Source organism: Corella eumyota, chromosome 2, assembly GCF_963082875.1.
Source record: "Corella eumyota chromosome 2, kaCorEumy4.1, whole genome shotgun sequence".
In the NCBI taxonomy this organism is placed as follows: domain Eukaryota; kingdom Metazoa; phylum Chordata; class Ascidiacea; order Phlebobranchia; family Corellidae; genus Corella; species Corella eumyota.
Window position 1 is genome coordinate 3,112,871 of NC_137491.1, and position 13,558 is coordinate 3,126,428.

A 13,558-nucleotide genomic window follows, 5' to 3' on the forward strand; every position below is an offset into this window, starting at 1 on the left:
TAGCAATGTTTAAATACAAAATGAATAAAAAATGCTTTGACAACTTTTTAAATATGCCAATAGAAATACAATGAAATTATAAAGTACAAAAATTACACAGAGAAATATTAATTAAATATTGCACAAATGTAAATCACAGGTTTTATAATTTTATCCAAGGGCTTGTTTTAATTTTAGTTGTCTTTCTAATAAAGCTGCAGGTTGATTTTCTTGTACTGCTGTTAACCTGTTTGCATGCTCACTAGCTAACCTCACTAAAAATAGAAATATTTTCGTGTTTTTAAATAACTAAAATATGTTTTTGAAAAAATGTTTGCTTAAAAAGTTAAACTTACCTTTCAAAGATTCCATTTTCATTCTAAGCAGAAAAAGGTTAATTTAATTTTTTTTTTTGTATAATATATTTTCAAATATAATTTTTTTATATATATTTTTTTAATTAAATTTACCTTTGATGTAGGAAGGTCGACTTCACGACCTAAACATAGAGTAACATCAGTTAATCAAACCCAGACTCCAGTTACCTTTGGCAGGGTGGAATATTATAGATTATAATTGCCCGGTAATTAAGCTGCTGACTAAGTGTTGGCTCAGCAGGAGATCATACTGTTTATAACGCCTTACTCAAGGGCGCTACAGCATGAAAACAGTGGGGATCAAACTCACGACCTCATATAGTATAAGAAGTGTTCTGACCACTACACCACGCTGCCGGTCTTGTGTATACTATTTTTTGGTTTAAAATAAGTGTTAAAAGATTGTTATTGGCTTTACCTTTTTAATAACCTAAACTCGTTAAGATCTTGTATCTGCGTAGTCATGTCAACACAATGTTCATATTCATCTGATAGAGCCTCTGTCTTTTCAACTAAATTTGTAACTTCATCCATTTCTATTTGCAACTGGCCTAAAAAAAAACAATGTGTAAAAATACAATAAATTTATGACAATTAAAGTCCAGACTTGTATTTTTGATATTGAATTACTTAAAATATAGCTATTTTTTGTTTATGTTGAAAAAATAAAACTATTTTTATAAATCCCCATTGTAGTTATTTTTGCAGCAGTGTGTAATGTTATTATATTGTTATATAACTATATATAACTATACACTAAGGCAGATAATAATCTTTATTTTTTTGGTGTACCAATTTTTGTTGTCAAATTTTCAATGTCTTCAACCATTTGTGGAAGTACTTGTAGTTGCTTGTACAAGTTGTTGTGTTTCTCGTTTAATTTCCACCATCTTATTAATTCATTTGAAATCAACTTTGAGGCATCCTAAAATAATTCCAAATAAAAAATGACTGAAATTGTTTAGCATATTAGTTGCATTATATCATTTTAAGTTGTTTATTTTAAGTTTTCTAAAAAGTAAATTGATTAAATGCTTAATGTATAACACAGTAAGAACATTCTTGTTATGTGTCTATGATTAGGATATATAACAATATAGTTTTACTTAATAATAATTACAGCATACTGAGCCTATAGGCATGCTTTGCCTATTACACATTGTCATTATTTTTTTAAAACACCCTTTCGTCATTTATTTAAGAAGGTATGACATATTTTAACTGGCTGTTAAAAGTGCAGGGAGCACTTTATTTAGAAAAAAAATCAAAATAAAATAATAGGAGCGTTGTTACCTTTGCTTTTGTCGTGGTTCTAATATGATTATCATGCATTAATTTCCATTCTTGCTGAAACCTTAAATTTTAAATTGTTGTGTTAACAAAAAATTTAAAATAGAAAAATTGACAAAACAGTCAATATTTTATTTAATTGAAGGGTTTTGGTTCTAAAATTTTAAATTTTTGTTCTGTGCACTTACTTCCATAATATATCACTGCCAGCATATAAATGTGGTGGAGTTATATTATTTTTACTCATAATTAAACACTGAAAATGCTGATATTTTACAAACACATTCGTCAATTTACTTTAAACAGATAACAAAAAACAACCGAGTCACATGTTAGGGGATTTCCCAATATTCATGTTTACTTTTTAAATATCATAGAATTCGCCACTAATTTTTTTAATTTTGATAATATTAATAATCCCATAAATAGGTATAACTATAAATAGTTTAAAAAAAATAGGAGTGCGTTATATTCATTTTATTCAGTATTTCCAAACTCGGCAGGAAGTGACATAGAAGAGCACATTTCCGAATAACGAGTATAGCGTCACGACATAGTAAAATAAAAAAATATTGACATTTATACCAATAAACATTTTATTTGTTAGGTAGGGGAAAGCTTAAGTAAGAATACGATTTTGTAGCTGCGTAAGACTAGTATCGTTACCGAATTCTTTCATTTTAAACGTACTGTTACGGTCAACTTTGGCCTAATTTTAAGTATAAACATTTAGTATGTTTGCACTAAAAGAATGTAAAAGTTATTTTAAACAACAACTTAAGGCCAGGTAACTCTTGCAACGCTTGACTGGCAAAACGTTAAGTTTGGTTCAATGACTAAGAGATATCCGTTTTGCTGTTGGTTAGTAACATTATCACATCTCCCGCGAAAAAAAGAATTTTTAAATTCACGTAAATCACAAAATTTTTCAATTTAGCAATATATATTTTGTTGTAATTCAACCATAAAAAGTTGATATATAGGTTTTATAATTCTAATCTGCTTAAATTAAGTTAGCTTACAACTAAAATATGTTGTGTAAGATTGATAAATTATATCCAATGCGGCTAGGTTAACATTGTTTTTTGTTTCAAACGGCATGACTTGGCAAAAATCTTTTTTTTTGTTTAATGAAATATGCACCAAAAGTTGTTTTTCCCCATCTTCTGTTTTTTTTAAGCTAAAAAAAATTATAAAAAAGCAGTGATTTCTGTTTTTTATTTACTTGTTCTAAGATTTCAGTAAGACGATTAAATAAGAATATTAGTTTAAGGTTTTAAGGAAGTTTATATGGCTTATACATGGAAATCAAGTCTAAAACCGATAATCGCTGTAGTCAGTCCAATAGTATTGCTGCCTTTACCTTTGTTAAACCCAGGGCCAGTGAGTATAAAAGCAGTAATATTGTTACTAATTAGTAAATTAAAAAATCTAACAAGTGTAAATTTAACCTCAGTTTATTAAAAAATGATTTTTTCAAGTTTTTAGAAAACATTTTTAAAAATCATTTTTTAAACTTTAGTTTTAAAGTTGTGTTATGCGTAAGATAGTGACGTAATAATAAAAATTACGCATGAGTAATAGCGTGACGTCCAAATTACGTTAGTAGCCTTGCAATATTTATTACATTTTGACCAAAACCAAATTCTTTTCTAACAAAATGTTAAAATATTTGCAGATAGCAGGATGTGGTTACGTCGCGTTGCTAATGGCAACATTCTGGATAACCGAAGCCATTCCCTCTCCGATAACGTCACTTCTTCCATTAGCCTTGTTTCCGCTAACCGGAGTAATGACGTCACGAGAAGTTAGTAAGTCGTATTTTGTTGACGTCTCGTGGTTTGTAGTGGGAGCTTTGATATTAGTTGTGGCGGTTGAGGATTCAGGTCTTCATAAAAGAATTGCGTTAAGGTTTCTTTTGTTATTCGGAACGAACAGGAAAAGGTCACAGTTGTGTTTTTTTCTTTTAATTTTTACTGTTTGTTTTTAAATTCAAATTTAAAGTTTTTTTAACCTTTTTACATCACTTAAAACTATGTAAGCTAAAACAACTAATAAAAAAAAGGTTTTTTTTTAAGTGAAATTATGTATATATCTTAGCTAAAAAAAATTTCAGCTTTATTTATATATTTGATAACATATATTACGTTTGATTCAGTTTGCTGTTTAGTTTTATGTTGATCACTTTCTTAATATCAATGTGGATGAGCAATACAGCTTGTGCTGCAATGATATTACCCATTGCTAATGCTGTCATAAAAGAAGTTAAAAAGAAAGTTGAAAATGTAAATATTACATTTTATAAGTAACGTGTCGGATCTTTTGTTAATTTAATAGCTCTACGAACTACTTAAAAGCGTTATCACATATTTTTATTGCATATAAAATAAACATCAACAAATACCTTACTTAAATAAAAATAAAACATAATAGTAATTACATTAATTAACATCATCATCATTAAAAAATCCAGTCTTCTAGTAAAAACATTTAAAACACAAAAAAAACAGGCGAAAATAATGTAATATAAGGTTATTTTATTTAAAAGTCCTACCCAATCATAATTAAATACAAACTGACAAAATTTACACACACTAGATTTTAATACCGGCAGCGTGGTGTAGTGGTAAGAATACTTGCTAAACCACCATGAGGTTGTGGGTTTAATCCCCATTGCTCTCATGCTGTAGCGCCCTTGAGTAAGGCGCTATAAACGGTATGAACTCCTGCTGAGCCAGCACTTAATCAGCAACATATTTATCGTGCAATTATAATCTATAATATCCCAAACTGCTAAAGGCAACTCGAGACTGGGTCGGAGTAACTGTTGTTACTCCATGTTTAAGTCGCGCATTCGACTTTCCCACATCGAGGATAAATATATATAGAAAAAAAATAAAATAATAATACAAAATTTGTGTTGGTTTAAATGCATTATTTTAAAATTATATATATTTTTATTTTTTATGTGGTTGTTTATTTTTATGCAAGAATAATTTTTTATTTTTTAGGCAGATGAAAGTGCAACTATTTATTCCAACCCGGATATTGAAGTTATTGATATCCCTACTATTGATGATTCTAATCCACCAGTAAAATATTAATTTATTAAAAATTTTATTAGAATATCTTCTTAACTTTCTTAACAATTTTATGTTCTTTTTTAGATTTATTTAATTAACTGTTTTTTTCGATTTCTTAAACAAAATTTACAATTTTAGATTTCTTCGACGTTTCTTTTATTACCTTAACAAATTTAAAATTTAAGAATAATTGCTGTACTTGCTCTTTTTAGGCTTTGTCAGAGATAATCGAAATACAACCACCATCAAATAACAACGAATCTGAAAATGATTTAATTAAAATGGAGCGAGGGATATTTTTGGGAATTTCTTATGCGGCGAACATTGGTGGAAGTGCTTGTTTAATTGGGTCGCCATCGAATATTATTATAGCCGCGCAATTCCAAAAGTAGGTATTTTTAATTTAAAAAAAACTACTTATAATTTATTTTAATAAATTTTGCACATTTTTTGTTTTTAGTGCTTTTCCTAGAGCTCCACCGCTTCTTACATTTGGAAATTGGATTGCTTTTGGACTTCCTTTTGCAGTTTTGCAATTTAGTTTTGCTTATTTCTGGATCGCATTTTTACATTTGGGATTCAAGTAATAACATTTGTTCTAATCTACATATATCCTAATGTTATATTTATACATTTGTTTATTGTTGTTGGTTTAATTTAAAGAATTAAACGTTGGTTTTTTGTGTATTGAAAGATTAACATTTCGAAGTTGGGTTAGGTTTAATCTTGATCCTATCAAATGATCGTTAAATTCTACATAAATAAAATAAATCTGTTATAACTTGATTTAATCTCAGATGTAAATGTGTTGGAATTTGCAAGAAAACAGAAAATGTTACAAAGGCTCTGCTTAGAAAAGAATACGAAAAACTTGGACCCATGAAGTAAAAATATTTTATTTGTTTTGATTGAGTACTAAAACTTGTGTTAACTTTTGTTTTTTACTAAGAACATGACAATTTAGTGATGTTTAAATTATTAAACCACTTGACCAATTGGCGGAATATATATCAGATTTTTAAAACTGGTTGACTACATTTTACAAAAATGTAAAAAATGATGTTTTTAACTTTCAGATGGGCAGAAGGTTCAGTCTTGCTTATTTTCGTTGTCTCGATATTGCTTTGGTATTTTTTAGAACCTGGTTTATTTGTAGGACTTCAGGTTCTTTTTCAACCTAACTATGTTAGTTATGGAACTATATCTATCGGTGTAACAATACTTTTGTTTATATTACCGCGCGAACGACCCAGCTTTTTAAGATGCTGTAAAGGTAAGAAGTTTATTGTCAAAGTGTTGTTTACTTCTTTTTTATTGTACTAAACTTTTTAAAACTTGCCTTTTAATATGTCTTCTTGTACCAAATATATATGTGCAGGCTGTTCAATATAAATTTTGTTAAAATTAAGTATTTATTTAACAAGATGCTTACATTCAGATTCTAATAACGTTACTGAGAGCTCGGATATGGAATATAAATCTATCTTACAATGGTCAACTGTTCAAAGTAAATTTCCGTGGGGATTATTTTTGTTAGTAGGTGGTGGTTTTGCTTTAGTTGATGGAGCTCAGGTAAAATAGTTTTAATCATCATTAATCTGTTTAAAAAAATTTAAAGCTTATTATTGAGTTTATCTTATTCTGGGAGTAATTTTAATTATTTCTATTTTTTTGTATTTTGATTTTCAATGTGGGAAGGTCGAATGCGCGACCTAAACATAAAGTAACAACTGTTACCCCGTTACAGGCGTTGGCAGTTTGGGATACTATAGATTTTAATTGCCAATAATCATGCTGCTGATAAGTGCTGACTTAGCAGAAGTTTACACTGTTTATAGCGCTTTACCCGATTGAACTCATCACCTCAAATGGTGTAACAAGTGTTCTTACCACTACACCACGCTGCCGGTTTTAGAGCGTCTTGAGTATGCATTTACTAGCTCATGTCAACCATGAAAATTACGCAATTGCTACATAAAATCACTCAGCCTAAATATATTACATATGTAGTGGTATAGCTATTACAAATAAATTATTACTATTGCACTAATGAATGTTTATGTTTTGTATTTATTATAGCAATCTGGTCTAGCCGTTTGGTTTGGTAAAAAGTTAGAATTTTTAGAGGCTGTACAACCATGGGGAATATGTTTGGTTTTAATTATTATTATGGCAATTATAACAGAAACAATTACAACTTCTACTCTAGTAACCTTGTTTGTACCAATTTTGTCACAACTGGTAATTTAAAAAAATTTTGGAAATACATTTTTAAGTATTTTAAACAGAATTTGTTAATTTTCAGGTTATTTAATCTAAATATAAATTATACAAATTTTGTTTCTTTTAATATTATTAATTTAGGTTTAAACGTATTATTGCAAATTCAAATTTTTTTACCATTTTTTTTATAGGCGGTTGCTGTAAATGTAAACCCTCTTTATCTTGCACTAACTCCCAACTTAGCTTGTTCTTTATCATATATGTTGCCCGTTTCTGCGCCCAGCAATGCTCTTATATATTCCTATGGAAAAGTTACAATGCACGATATGGTTAGTTTACTTGCATTTGGTATCTATGAAAAATAAATAAGTCGTCCTCATCGATCTATCTATACATGTCATTAACCAATTACTTTAATTTTTACAGTTCAAGGCGGGAATCATTATCAAAATCTTTGGGATTTTGGGGTTATTTTTTATTGTTAACGGCATTGCTTCTTCGTTGTTTGACTTCAAAGAGTTTCCAGATTGGGCTTTATCATTAACTGCAAATGCTACAACAAACGCCACAGATTCTACAACTTTAAATTGATTGTATTATCGGTGCTAGTTTTATTGGTTAGTGCTTTAATATCGTCAATAGATATTAAAAAGAAATTTTGATTTCAAGTGCGCGTACGCTGCTACAAAGTATAATACTTACATATACGTTGGCTAAAGAAGTATTAACTATTAAACTTTAGTCTTATAAGTATTATTTTTCCTCTGCTTATAAGTATTATTTTTGCACTTTGTAAAAATAAAACGGATAATATTATAAAGGGGGGAAAATTAAATATTCAAAGTAATTGTGTAGTATTTATTTAATTATTTGCAGTTGTAAACCAATAAACTTTGTATAAAAAGCACATAAAATGGGGATAAATTATTTAAAAATGTTACCACTTAAATCGCTGTTCTTTTTAATTTCGCTTGAATAATTCTTTCCATGACAACGCAATAACTTTTCCGAAGTGGAAAAAATGTTTTTACGTAAATTGTAAACAGAAGAACAGTAACTAGTTCTTTAGTCTGTTTTTTTGGTAGTATCATACATAAGACTTAAATTTAACTAATAAATTGTTGGTTTTACTGTTAAATAGTTACATGTGTCATAACACAGAATTTAGACAATTTTAGGATTTTTTTTTAATAAAGCAAATAGCGAAATCTAAGTGTTATTATTCATTAGTTTCTTTATTATAGTTATAGTTTAGTAATAATATATTTTATTATAGATTTATTAGTTTTAAAAAAAATCTTGCACCTTAAAAATGACAACGGTGCAACATGCAAACTTTATTCAATATGGAAGAAGAACCGGAAAAGCAAAATTAGAGAAAAATAGTAAAATTTACTTAATTTTTAATATTACCCTGTAGTTTAGATTTACAAATGTTTTATATTATTTTTTTTTCTAACACCATGTAACTTGCCGGCACCGTGGTGTAGTGGTCAGAACATTCTTCTATCATACACAAAGTCCTGGGTTCAATCCTCACTGATCTCATGCTAAAGCGCCCTTGAGTAAGGCATTATAAACAGTACGAACTCCTGCTGAGCCAACACCTAATCAGAAGCATAATTATAGAGCGATTATAATCTACAATATCTTAAACTACCACAAGCAACTTGAGACTGGGTCGGGCTAACTGTTGTTACTCTATGTTTAGGTTGCGCATTCAACCTTGCCACATCAAGGATAAAAATATAGGCTATACAAAAAAAATAATGTATTTAAATTACTGTTTACATTTTACTGTGTGCCTACTTTTGCCTTTACCTAAGTTTTTAAAACTACTTTTTGTCAAAGTTAAAAGTTTTATTTATTTATAGCAAAAAGTGGAAAGAACTTCTCAGTTGAAGAAGAATCTGAACAATATGCTCCAGTTGGATTCATGAGAGCTGATGGAACTGACCTTAGACAGGTAAAAATACAATCCTGAACTTAACTATATTACTAGTAGTGTTTATAAAACTATATCAAAGACATTATTATTAAAATGTTAAAGGTGTATTTTTTTAATTTTCTATTATTTGCAAAATTAGTTAAATCAATGGTATTTAAAATTGGGTAAAAATGGCGCAACATTTACTTTATATTATTTTTTAACACATTTTTGTTTTTATTAAAGATCATATATTACTTTTAGTTTATGTACTATACTACAAATATAGCAATCTAATAACTGGTTATTGTGTTTTTAATAAAAGACAACTTTTTAAAAATTTTAAACTTATGTTTTTTAGGTTAAAGTTTTGCCCAGAAATGAGTGGGAGAGAATCCAACAAAGTCTTCACTCGAAGGAACAGGAAAAGGAGAGAATTAATCTTCTAAGACTAGAGAGAGAAGAAAAACATACGCAGTCGAAGAACATTGTGAAAAATTGGTCAAATACAATTGCAGTAAGTTGAAAAAGAATGAAGGTTTTTCAGCTAATGTTTTTTTTTCTTATAATACCATTTTTGTAGAATTACCCACAAAAATTTATTATATATAAAAACTTTCACAAACCTTTGTTTTACAAACTTTTTTTGCAGGGCCAGCGACAAAAAAAGTTGGAGGCAAGAAAAGTCCGGGAGGAAAAAGAAGAAGAGAAAAGAGTTAAGCTGGACATTGAAGAAGCAAAATATCAAGCTGCCAAGAGAAAAGAAGCCATTGAGAAAGCCAAAACGGTTCAATATTTTCAAACTGATCGCATAAAGTCATTTCATGTATGAAAATTATTTTCATTTAATTACAAAATAACCAGGCTATAAATATTGTTCTAGTATTATTTTAACCATCTAAAGTTGTTTATTTATTTCTGTCAATGGCAAAACTGCCCTTAAACTTTTAAAATAATAATAATTTTTATTGTTTTCAGGGTGCCTTGCTTTTAACTGAAGTGTTAAAGGAAAGAGATGCTCAAGTTGAACTTAAAAAACAAAAAGAAGCTTCCTTGGTTGGAAAAGACAGTGAACTGCTTAAACTTTATAGGTTCATACACTTATACTTTTTAGTTTCATATTGTTGGTTATTTCGTGTTTATTAAGATAAAATTTTGTCTTACAGCTATCAGCAAAGAGTTTTACAAATGTGTAGATTTTTTTGTTTTAATGATTTTTGTGATTTAGGCAAGAGTATGAGAACGGGATAAGAAATGATCAGATCTTGGCTTCTCAAAGATATCATGAAAGAAAGAAGGTTTCCGACTATCAACAAATGCAGTAAGTTTTTCTAATATTTTTCCAGAGCAAAAGCACATGATGAGCAGAGTAATATTTTTCCAGAGCAAAAGCACATGATTTCTAATATTTTTCCAGAGCAAAAGCACATGATGAGCAGAGAGAAAAAGAGATATTAGAAGACAAACGGGAAGGAGAAGAACTCCGGAAATTGGCAAAACTACATGATTGGGAGCAAAAACAACTGGAGGAGACGAGAAGAAACGAGAAGATTGAGATTATGAGATCACACAAGAACCATACACAAAATAAGTGAGTGTTGATTTGGAAAATATTTTTGTATTAATTTTTTTTGACCGCATTTTGAAAAACTGGCATTATAATATGGACTAAAATATTTTGATTTTAACAATTTTATTTTTAAAACTGGTCTAACAAGAAGCTAAAAGTACAAGTTTTTTTTGATAAATAATCTTTATTCAAACATTTTTTTAATAAATTCTTTTTTTTTCAGAGCTGCAATTCGGGCTTTGGAGGAGCAACAAGAAGAGGAAGAGAATGAAGAGATCAGATTATTTGCTGCCGCTAAGAAAAGGATGCAGAAACTAAGAAAGGAGAAAGAAGCTAACTTATTCAAGTTCGTTCTTTTTAAATCCCCTTTTTGTAATGTATTTATTATATAAGTAACACATTTTTAACTGTATTTTAAGAGAGGTACAAGACCATAAAGACAAGATGATCAACCATCTTGCTTCACAACTTAAACAAAAAGTTGATGATGAAGATGGTAGAATTAAGAAAGCAACTGAAGAAAAAGAACAAAAGTTACTCAAGGCTCGAGAAGAAAAACAAACAAAATTAAAGAATGATTTGGCAGGAATTGCTAAGCACAGAAATGAACAGGTATTCTTAAATTTTCATAAATTTTTGGTAATTTAAAGTAATATTGGGCTCTCGAAAACTCTACTAATGAGTATGGATATTTTTAGACTCTGTTAAAGCATTAATTTTGTGTACACGACCCCATATTTAGCCAAGTTATAATTTTTTAGCTCTTACTGAAAGAACAGCAAGAACGGGAAGAACGACAAAATGCACTTGAGACATTGGAATTGAAATTAGAGGCGGATCATTCTTTTGCCAGAAGTCAAGCTGAAAAGAGAATTATGGTGAAGAAAAATAAGAAGGAATTGCAAGGTAACTAGACTGTTTGCTTACTTATAAATTCAAAAACTATTTTTTTGTATTTATCTTTATCCTCGATGTGGGAAAGTCGAATACGTGGCAGTTTGGGATATTATAGATTACAATTGCCCGATAATTATGCTGCTGATTAAGTGTTGGCTCAGCAGGAGTTCCTACCGTTTATAGCGCCTTACTCAAGGGCGCTACAGCATGAGAGCAGTGGGGATAGAACCCATGACCTCATGTGTGGTGTAGCAAGTGTTCTTACCACTACACCACGCTGCCGGTATTTTATTAGGCTATGAGCTTTTTTGCCATTTCTACACTTGATTTTTACTAGCGCAAATGGCTCAGACCCAATATTAAAAAGTCCTTTTTTCATAATAAAACGTTACTAAATGGGCATTGTTCAAACTGGTAACTAAAATGGTTTGTAGATTAACTGCGTAATAAGAAACTGCCGGTAATGAAAACTTTATGTATATCACATCACATCGCGTTTTTTTTGCTCGCCGAAAAATGATTAGAATTAATGTCCCAACAAACTAATATACGTATTTTTTGAATTTTTTTTAGCATTTCACATGCAGCAAGTGAACACAAGAGCTGAGAAGGAAAGACAAAACCGTGAGCAAAATTTAGTTCACGACGAAAAACTAGTCGATCTTGTGGCGATCGAGGAAAATCAATTCCAGAACTATGCTGAAAAGGTCGGTTTTTAAGGTGTATGTTTAGGGTTTAAATTCTGCCTTTAAAGAAGTGTATCTAATTGTGTTTATTACTAAGTGAATTTACCATTAACAAACTGTTTACTGCTCTTTTTTTTTATTTAGATTTATATATTTATATAATTAGTATTTTTTTCTTGTCACGTTGTGCGAACTTTTGCTAAATTATCATCAATGCAAAAATTAAAAATTAAATTAGTCGACATTAATTTATTTACTTTTAATTTACAACTACTTTGCAATAATTCATTTTTTTAGAAATGTCATCAGACAACCAAATAATATTTATAAAAAATATTTTTTTACCTATTTCAAAAGGACAAAACTAAAATACGGGATGCGGGATAGTGCGGGACCGCATGTAATCGTTAATATAAATTCGCGGAATGCGGAACGAAACGGAATTTTTGTACTTTTCTGCGGGATGATTGCTGTATTTATTGAAAGGGCTAGGGGTTGATGGGGGATTGACTTTAAAGGCCAAGAAATGATGCAAAATTAAACATAAAGCACAAAGGAAGATTGGGGGAGGGTATAAAAATTCCGTCCTTCTCCGCATTCAGTGATTTTTTGTTAACGTTTACATACGGCTCGGTATTTTCCGCGACCCGCAACTTCCCGCATCCCGTATTTTAGTACTAACCTTTCAATATTTAGGTGATCAAAGATGCAAAGGATAGGGGTTATAACACTTACCCCCTTGTAAAAGCTGCACAGGCCGGTGCTGGAGGGGGGAGAGGACCCCAATTTGAGGGTAAAGGGGGAATACGACCAAGTTATCTTACAACTGATGGGTAATTATTTGTAAAGAAAAATAAAATCATTATTAAGTAGAATTTCTAAATTGTAATTTAAATCTAGATTTAACATTAAGTAAATAACAAAATATTTGGAACATTATACTTCATTTTTTAAGTATCTTAATAACTAAAACGTAGTCTGTTCTTTGTTGTTTTAATATAAACACAATCATTAAGATAATTTTAATAAGTATATATATAATATATATTTAAATAGATGCGGGTTAACAAATGTTTCTGTCACACCGTCTTTCACAAGTTTCTTTGAAATAATTTGTTTTTTTATATCAATCCAAATTGCCAAATATAATAAATGAAAAATAGAATCTTTAATATTGTTCATTTGTCACAGATATGGAGTTCAGCTCCCTTATAATCAACGGTCTTCAACCCAATCAATTAAATCTAAATGTGAAGTTGGCGACGCTTCTGTCGCCAAAAAACGTCTGGGTTTTGTCTGGTAAAACTAACTTTTATACTGGCACTGTTATTTTATAATTTAAAAACTGTATTTATACCGTTTAATATGCGTACTTTGTAATATATGAAATAAATGTTAGTAAAATATTAACGAACTCTACTTCGCTTTTATAAAATATTGTTTTGTAAATAGATTTGATAAATATAATGTGACTAAAATATAATGTGCCTGATTTTTGTATGAAATAAATGTTTAAATACTGTTTA

The 13,558-nt window shown here is 29.5% G+C and overlaps 3 protein-coding genes across 3 annotated transcripts; 2 read left to right on the top strand and 1 right to left on the bottom strand.

The window, feature by feature from the left end:
- Nucleotides 1-58: 58 nt before the first annotated feature.
- LOC145741544 (dysbindin-like) lies at nucleotides 59-1,944 on the bottom strand. The gene is made up of 6 exons (XM_082559142.1): nucleotides 1,835-1,944; nucleotides 1,650-1,710; nucleotides 1,149-1,281; nucleotides 775-907; nucleotides 336-358; nucleotides 59-254 (listed from the first exon to the last, which is right to left on the bottom strand). The coding sequence occupies exons 1-6, from the start codon at nucleotides 1,891-1,893 to the stop codon at nucleotides 151-153; spliced, it is 513 nt and encodes a 170-aa protein (XP_082415268.1). The 5' UTR covers nucleotides 1,894-1,944; the 3' UTR covers nucleotides 59-150.
- Nucleotides 1,945-2,884: 940 nt separating this feature from the next.
- Nucleotides 2,885-8,039, top strand: LOC145743279 (Na(+)/citrate cotransporter-like). Its single transcript, XM_082561203.1, has 12 exons — nucleotides 2,885-3,029; nucleotides 3,325-3,590; nucleotides 3,805-3,931; nucleotides 4,658-4,738; nucleotides 4,942-5,117; nucleotides 5,190-5,312; nucleotides 5,527-5,613; nucleotides 5,806-6,002; nucleotides 6,168-6,301; nucleotides 6,809-6,970; nucleotides 7,144-7,281; nucleotides 7,379-8,039. Exons 1-12 carry the CDS (start codon nucleotides 2,937-2,939, stop codon nucleotides 7,541-7,543), a joined length of 1,749 nt encoding a protein of 582 aa, XP_082417329.1. The 5' UTR covers nucleotides 2,885-2,936; the 3' UTR covers nucleotides 7,544-8,039.
- Nucleotides 8,040-8,227: 188 nt separating this feature from the next.
- On the top strand, nucleotides 8,228-13,558 carry LOC145742706 (cilia- and flagella- associated protein 210-like). Its single transcript, XM_082560488.1, has 13 exons — nucleotides 8,228-8,337; nucleotides 8,827-8,918; nucleotides 9,241-9,396; nucleotides 9,532-9,705; nucleotides 9,858-9,970; nucleotides 10,108-10,200; nucleotides 10,297-10,470; nucleotides 10,673-10,795; nucleotides 10,869-11,061; nucleotides 11,211-11,355; nucleotides 11,920-12,053; nucleotides 12,729-12,865; nucleotides 13,224-13,558. Exons 1-13 carry the CDS (start codon nucleotides 8,265-8,267, stop codon nucleotides 13,333-13,335), a joined length of 1,719 nt encoding a protein of 572 aa, XP_082416614.1. The 5' UTR covers nucleotides 8,228-8,264; the 3' UTR covers nucleotides 13,336-13,558.

Excerpts from the sequence above, each read along its gene's own strand:
- LOC145743279 (XM_082561203.1), top strand. The coding sequence starts at position 2,937 with ATGGCTTATACATGGAAATCAAGTCTAAAACCGATAATCGCTGTAGTC. Across the intron at positions 4,739-4,941 it reads TTGATGATTCTAATCCACCA|GCTTTGTCAGAGATAATCGA; the intron begins GTAAAATATTAA and ends TGCTCTTTTTAG. Across the intron at positions 6,302-6,808 it reads CTTTAGTTGATGGAGCTCAG|CAATCTGGTCTAGCCGTTTG; the intron begins GTAAAATAGTTT and ends TATTTATTATAG.
- LOC145741544 (XM_082559142.1), bottom strand. The coding sequence starts at position 1,893 with ATGAGTAAAAATAATATAACTCCACCACATTTATATGCTGGCAGTGAT. Across the intron at positions 1,282-1,649 it reads GAACCACGACAAAAGCAAAG|GATGCCTCAAAGTTGATTTC; the intron begins GTAACAACGCTC and ends GAATTATTTTAG. Across the intron at positions 255-335 it reads GAAAATGGAATCTTTGAAAG|TGAGGTTAGCTAGTGAGCAT; the intron begins GTAAGTTTAACT and ends TTCTATTTTTAG.
- LOC145742706 (XM_082560488.1), top strand. The coding sequence starts at position 8,265 with ATGACAACGGTGCAACATGCAAACTTTATTCAATATGGAAGAAGAACC. Across the intron at positions 10,201-10,296 it reads TCCGACTATCAACAAATGCA|AGCAAAAGCACATGATGAGC; the intron begins GTAAGTTTTTCT and ends ATATTTTTCCAG. Across the intron at positions 12,866-13,223 it reads AGTTATCTTACAACTGATGG|ATATGGAGTTCAGCTCCCTT; the intron begins GTAATTATTTGT and ends CATTTGTCACAG.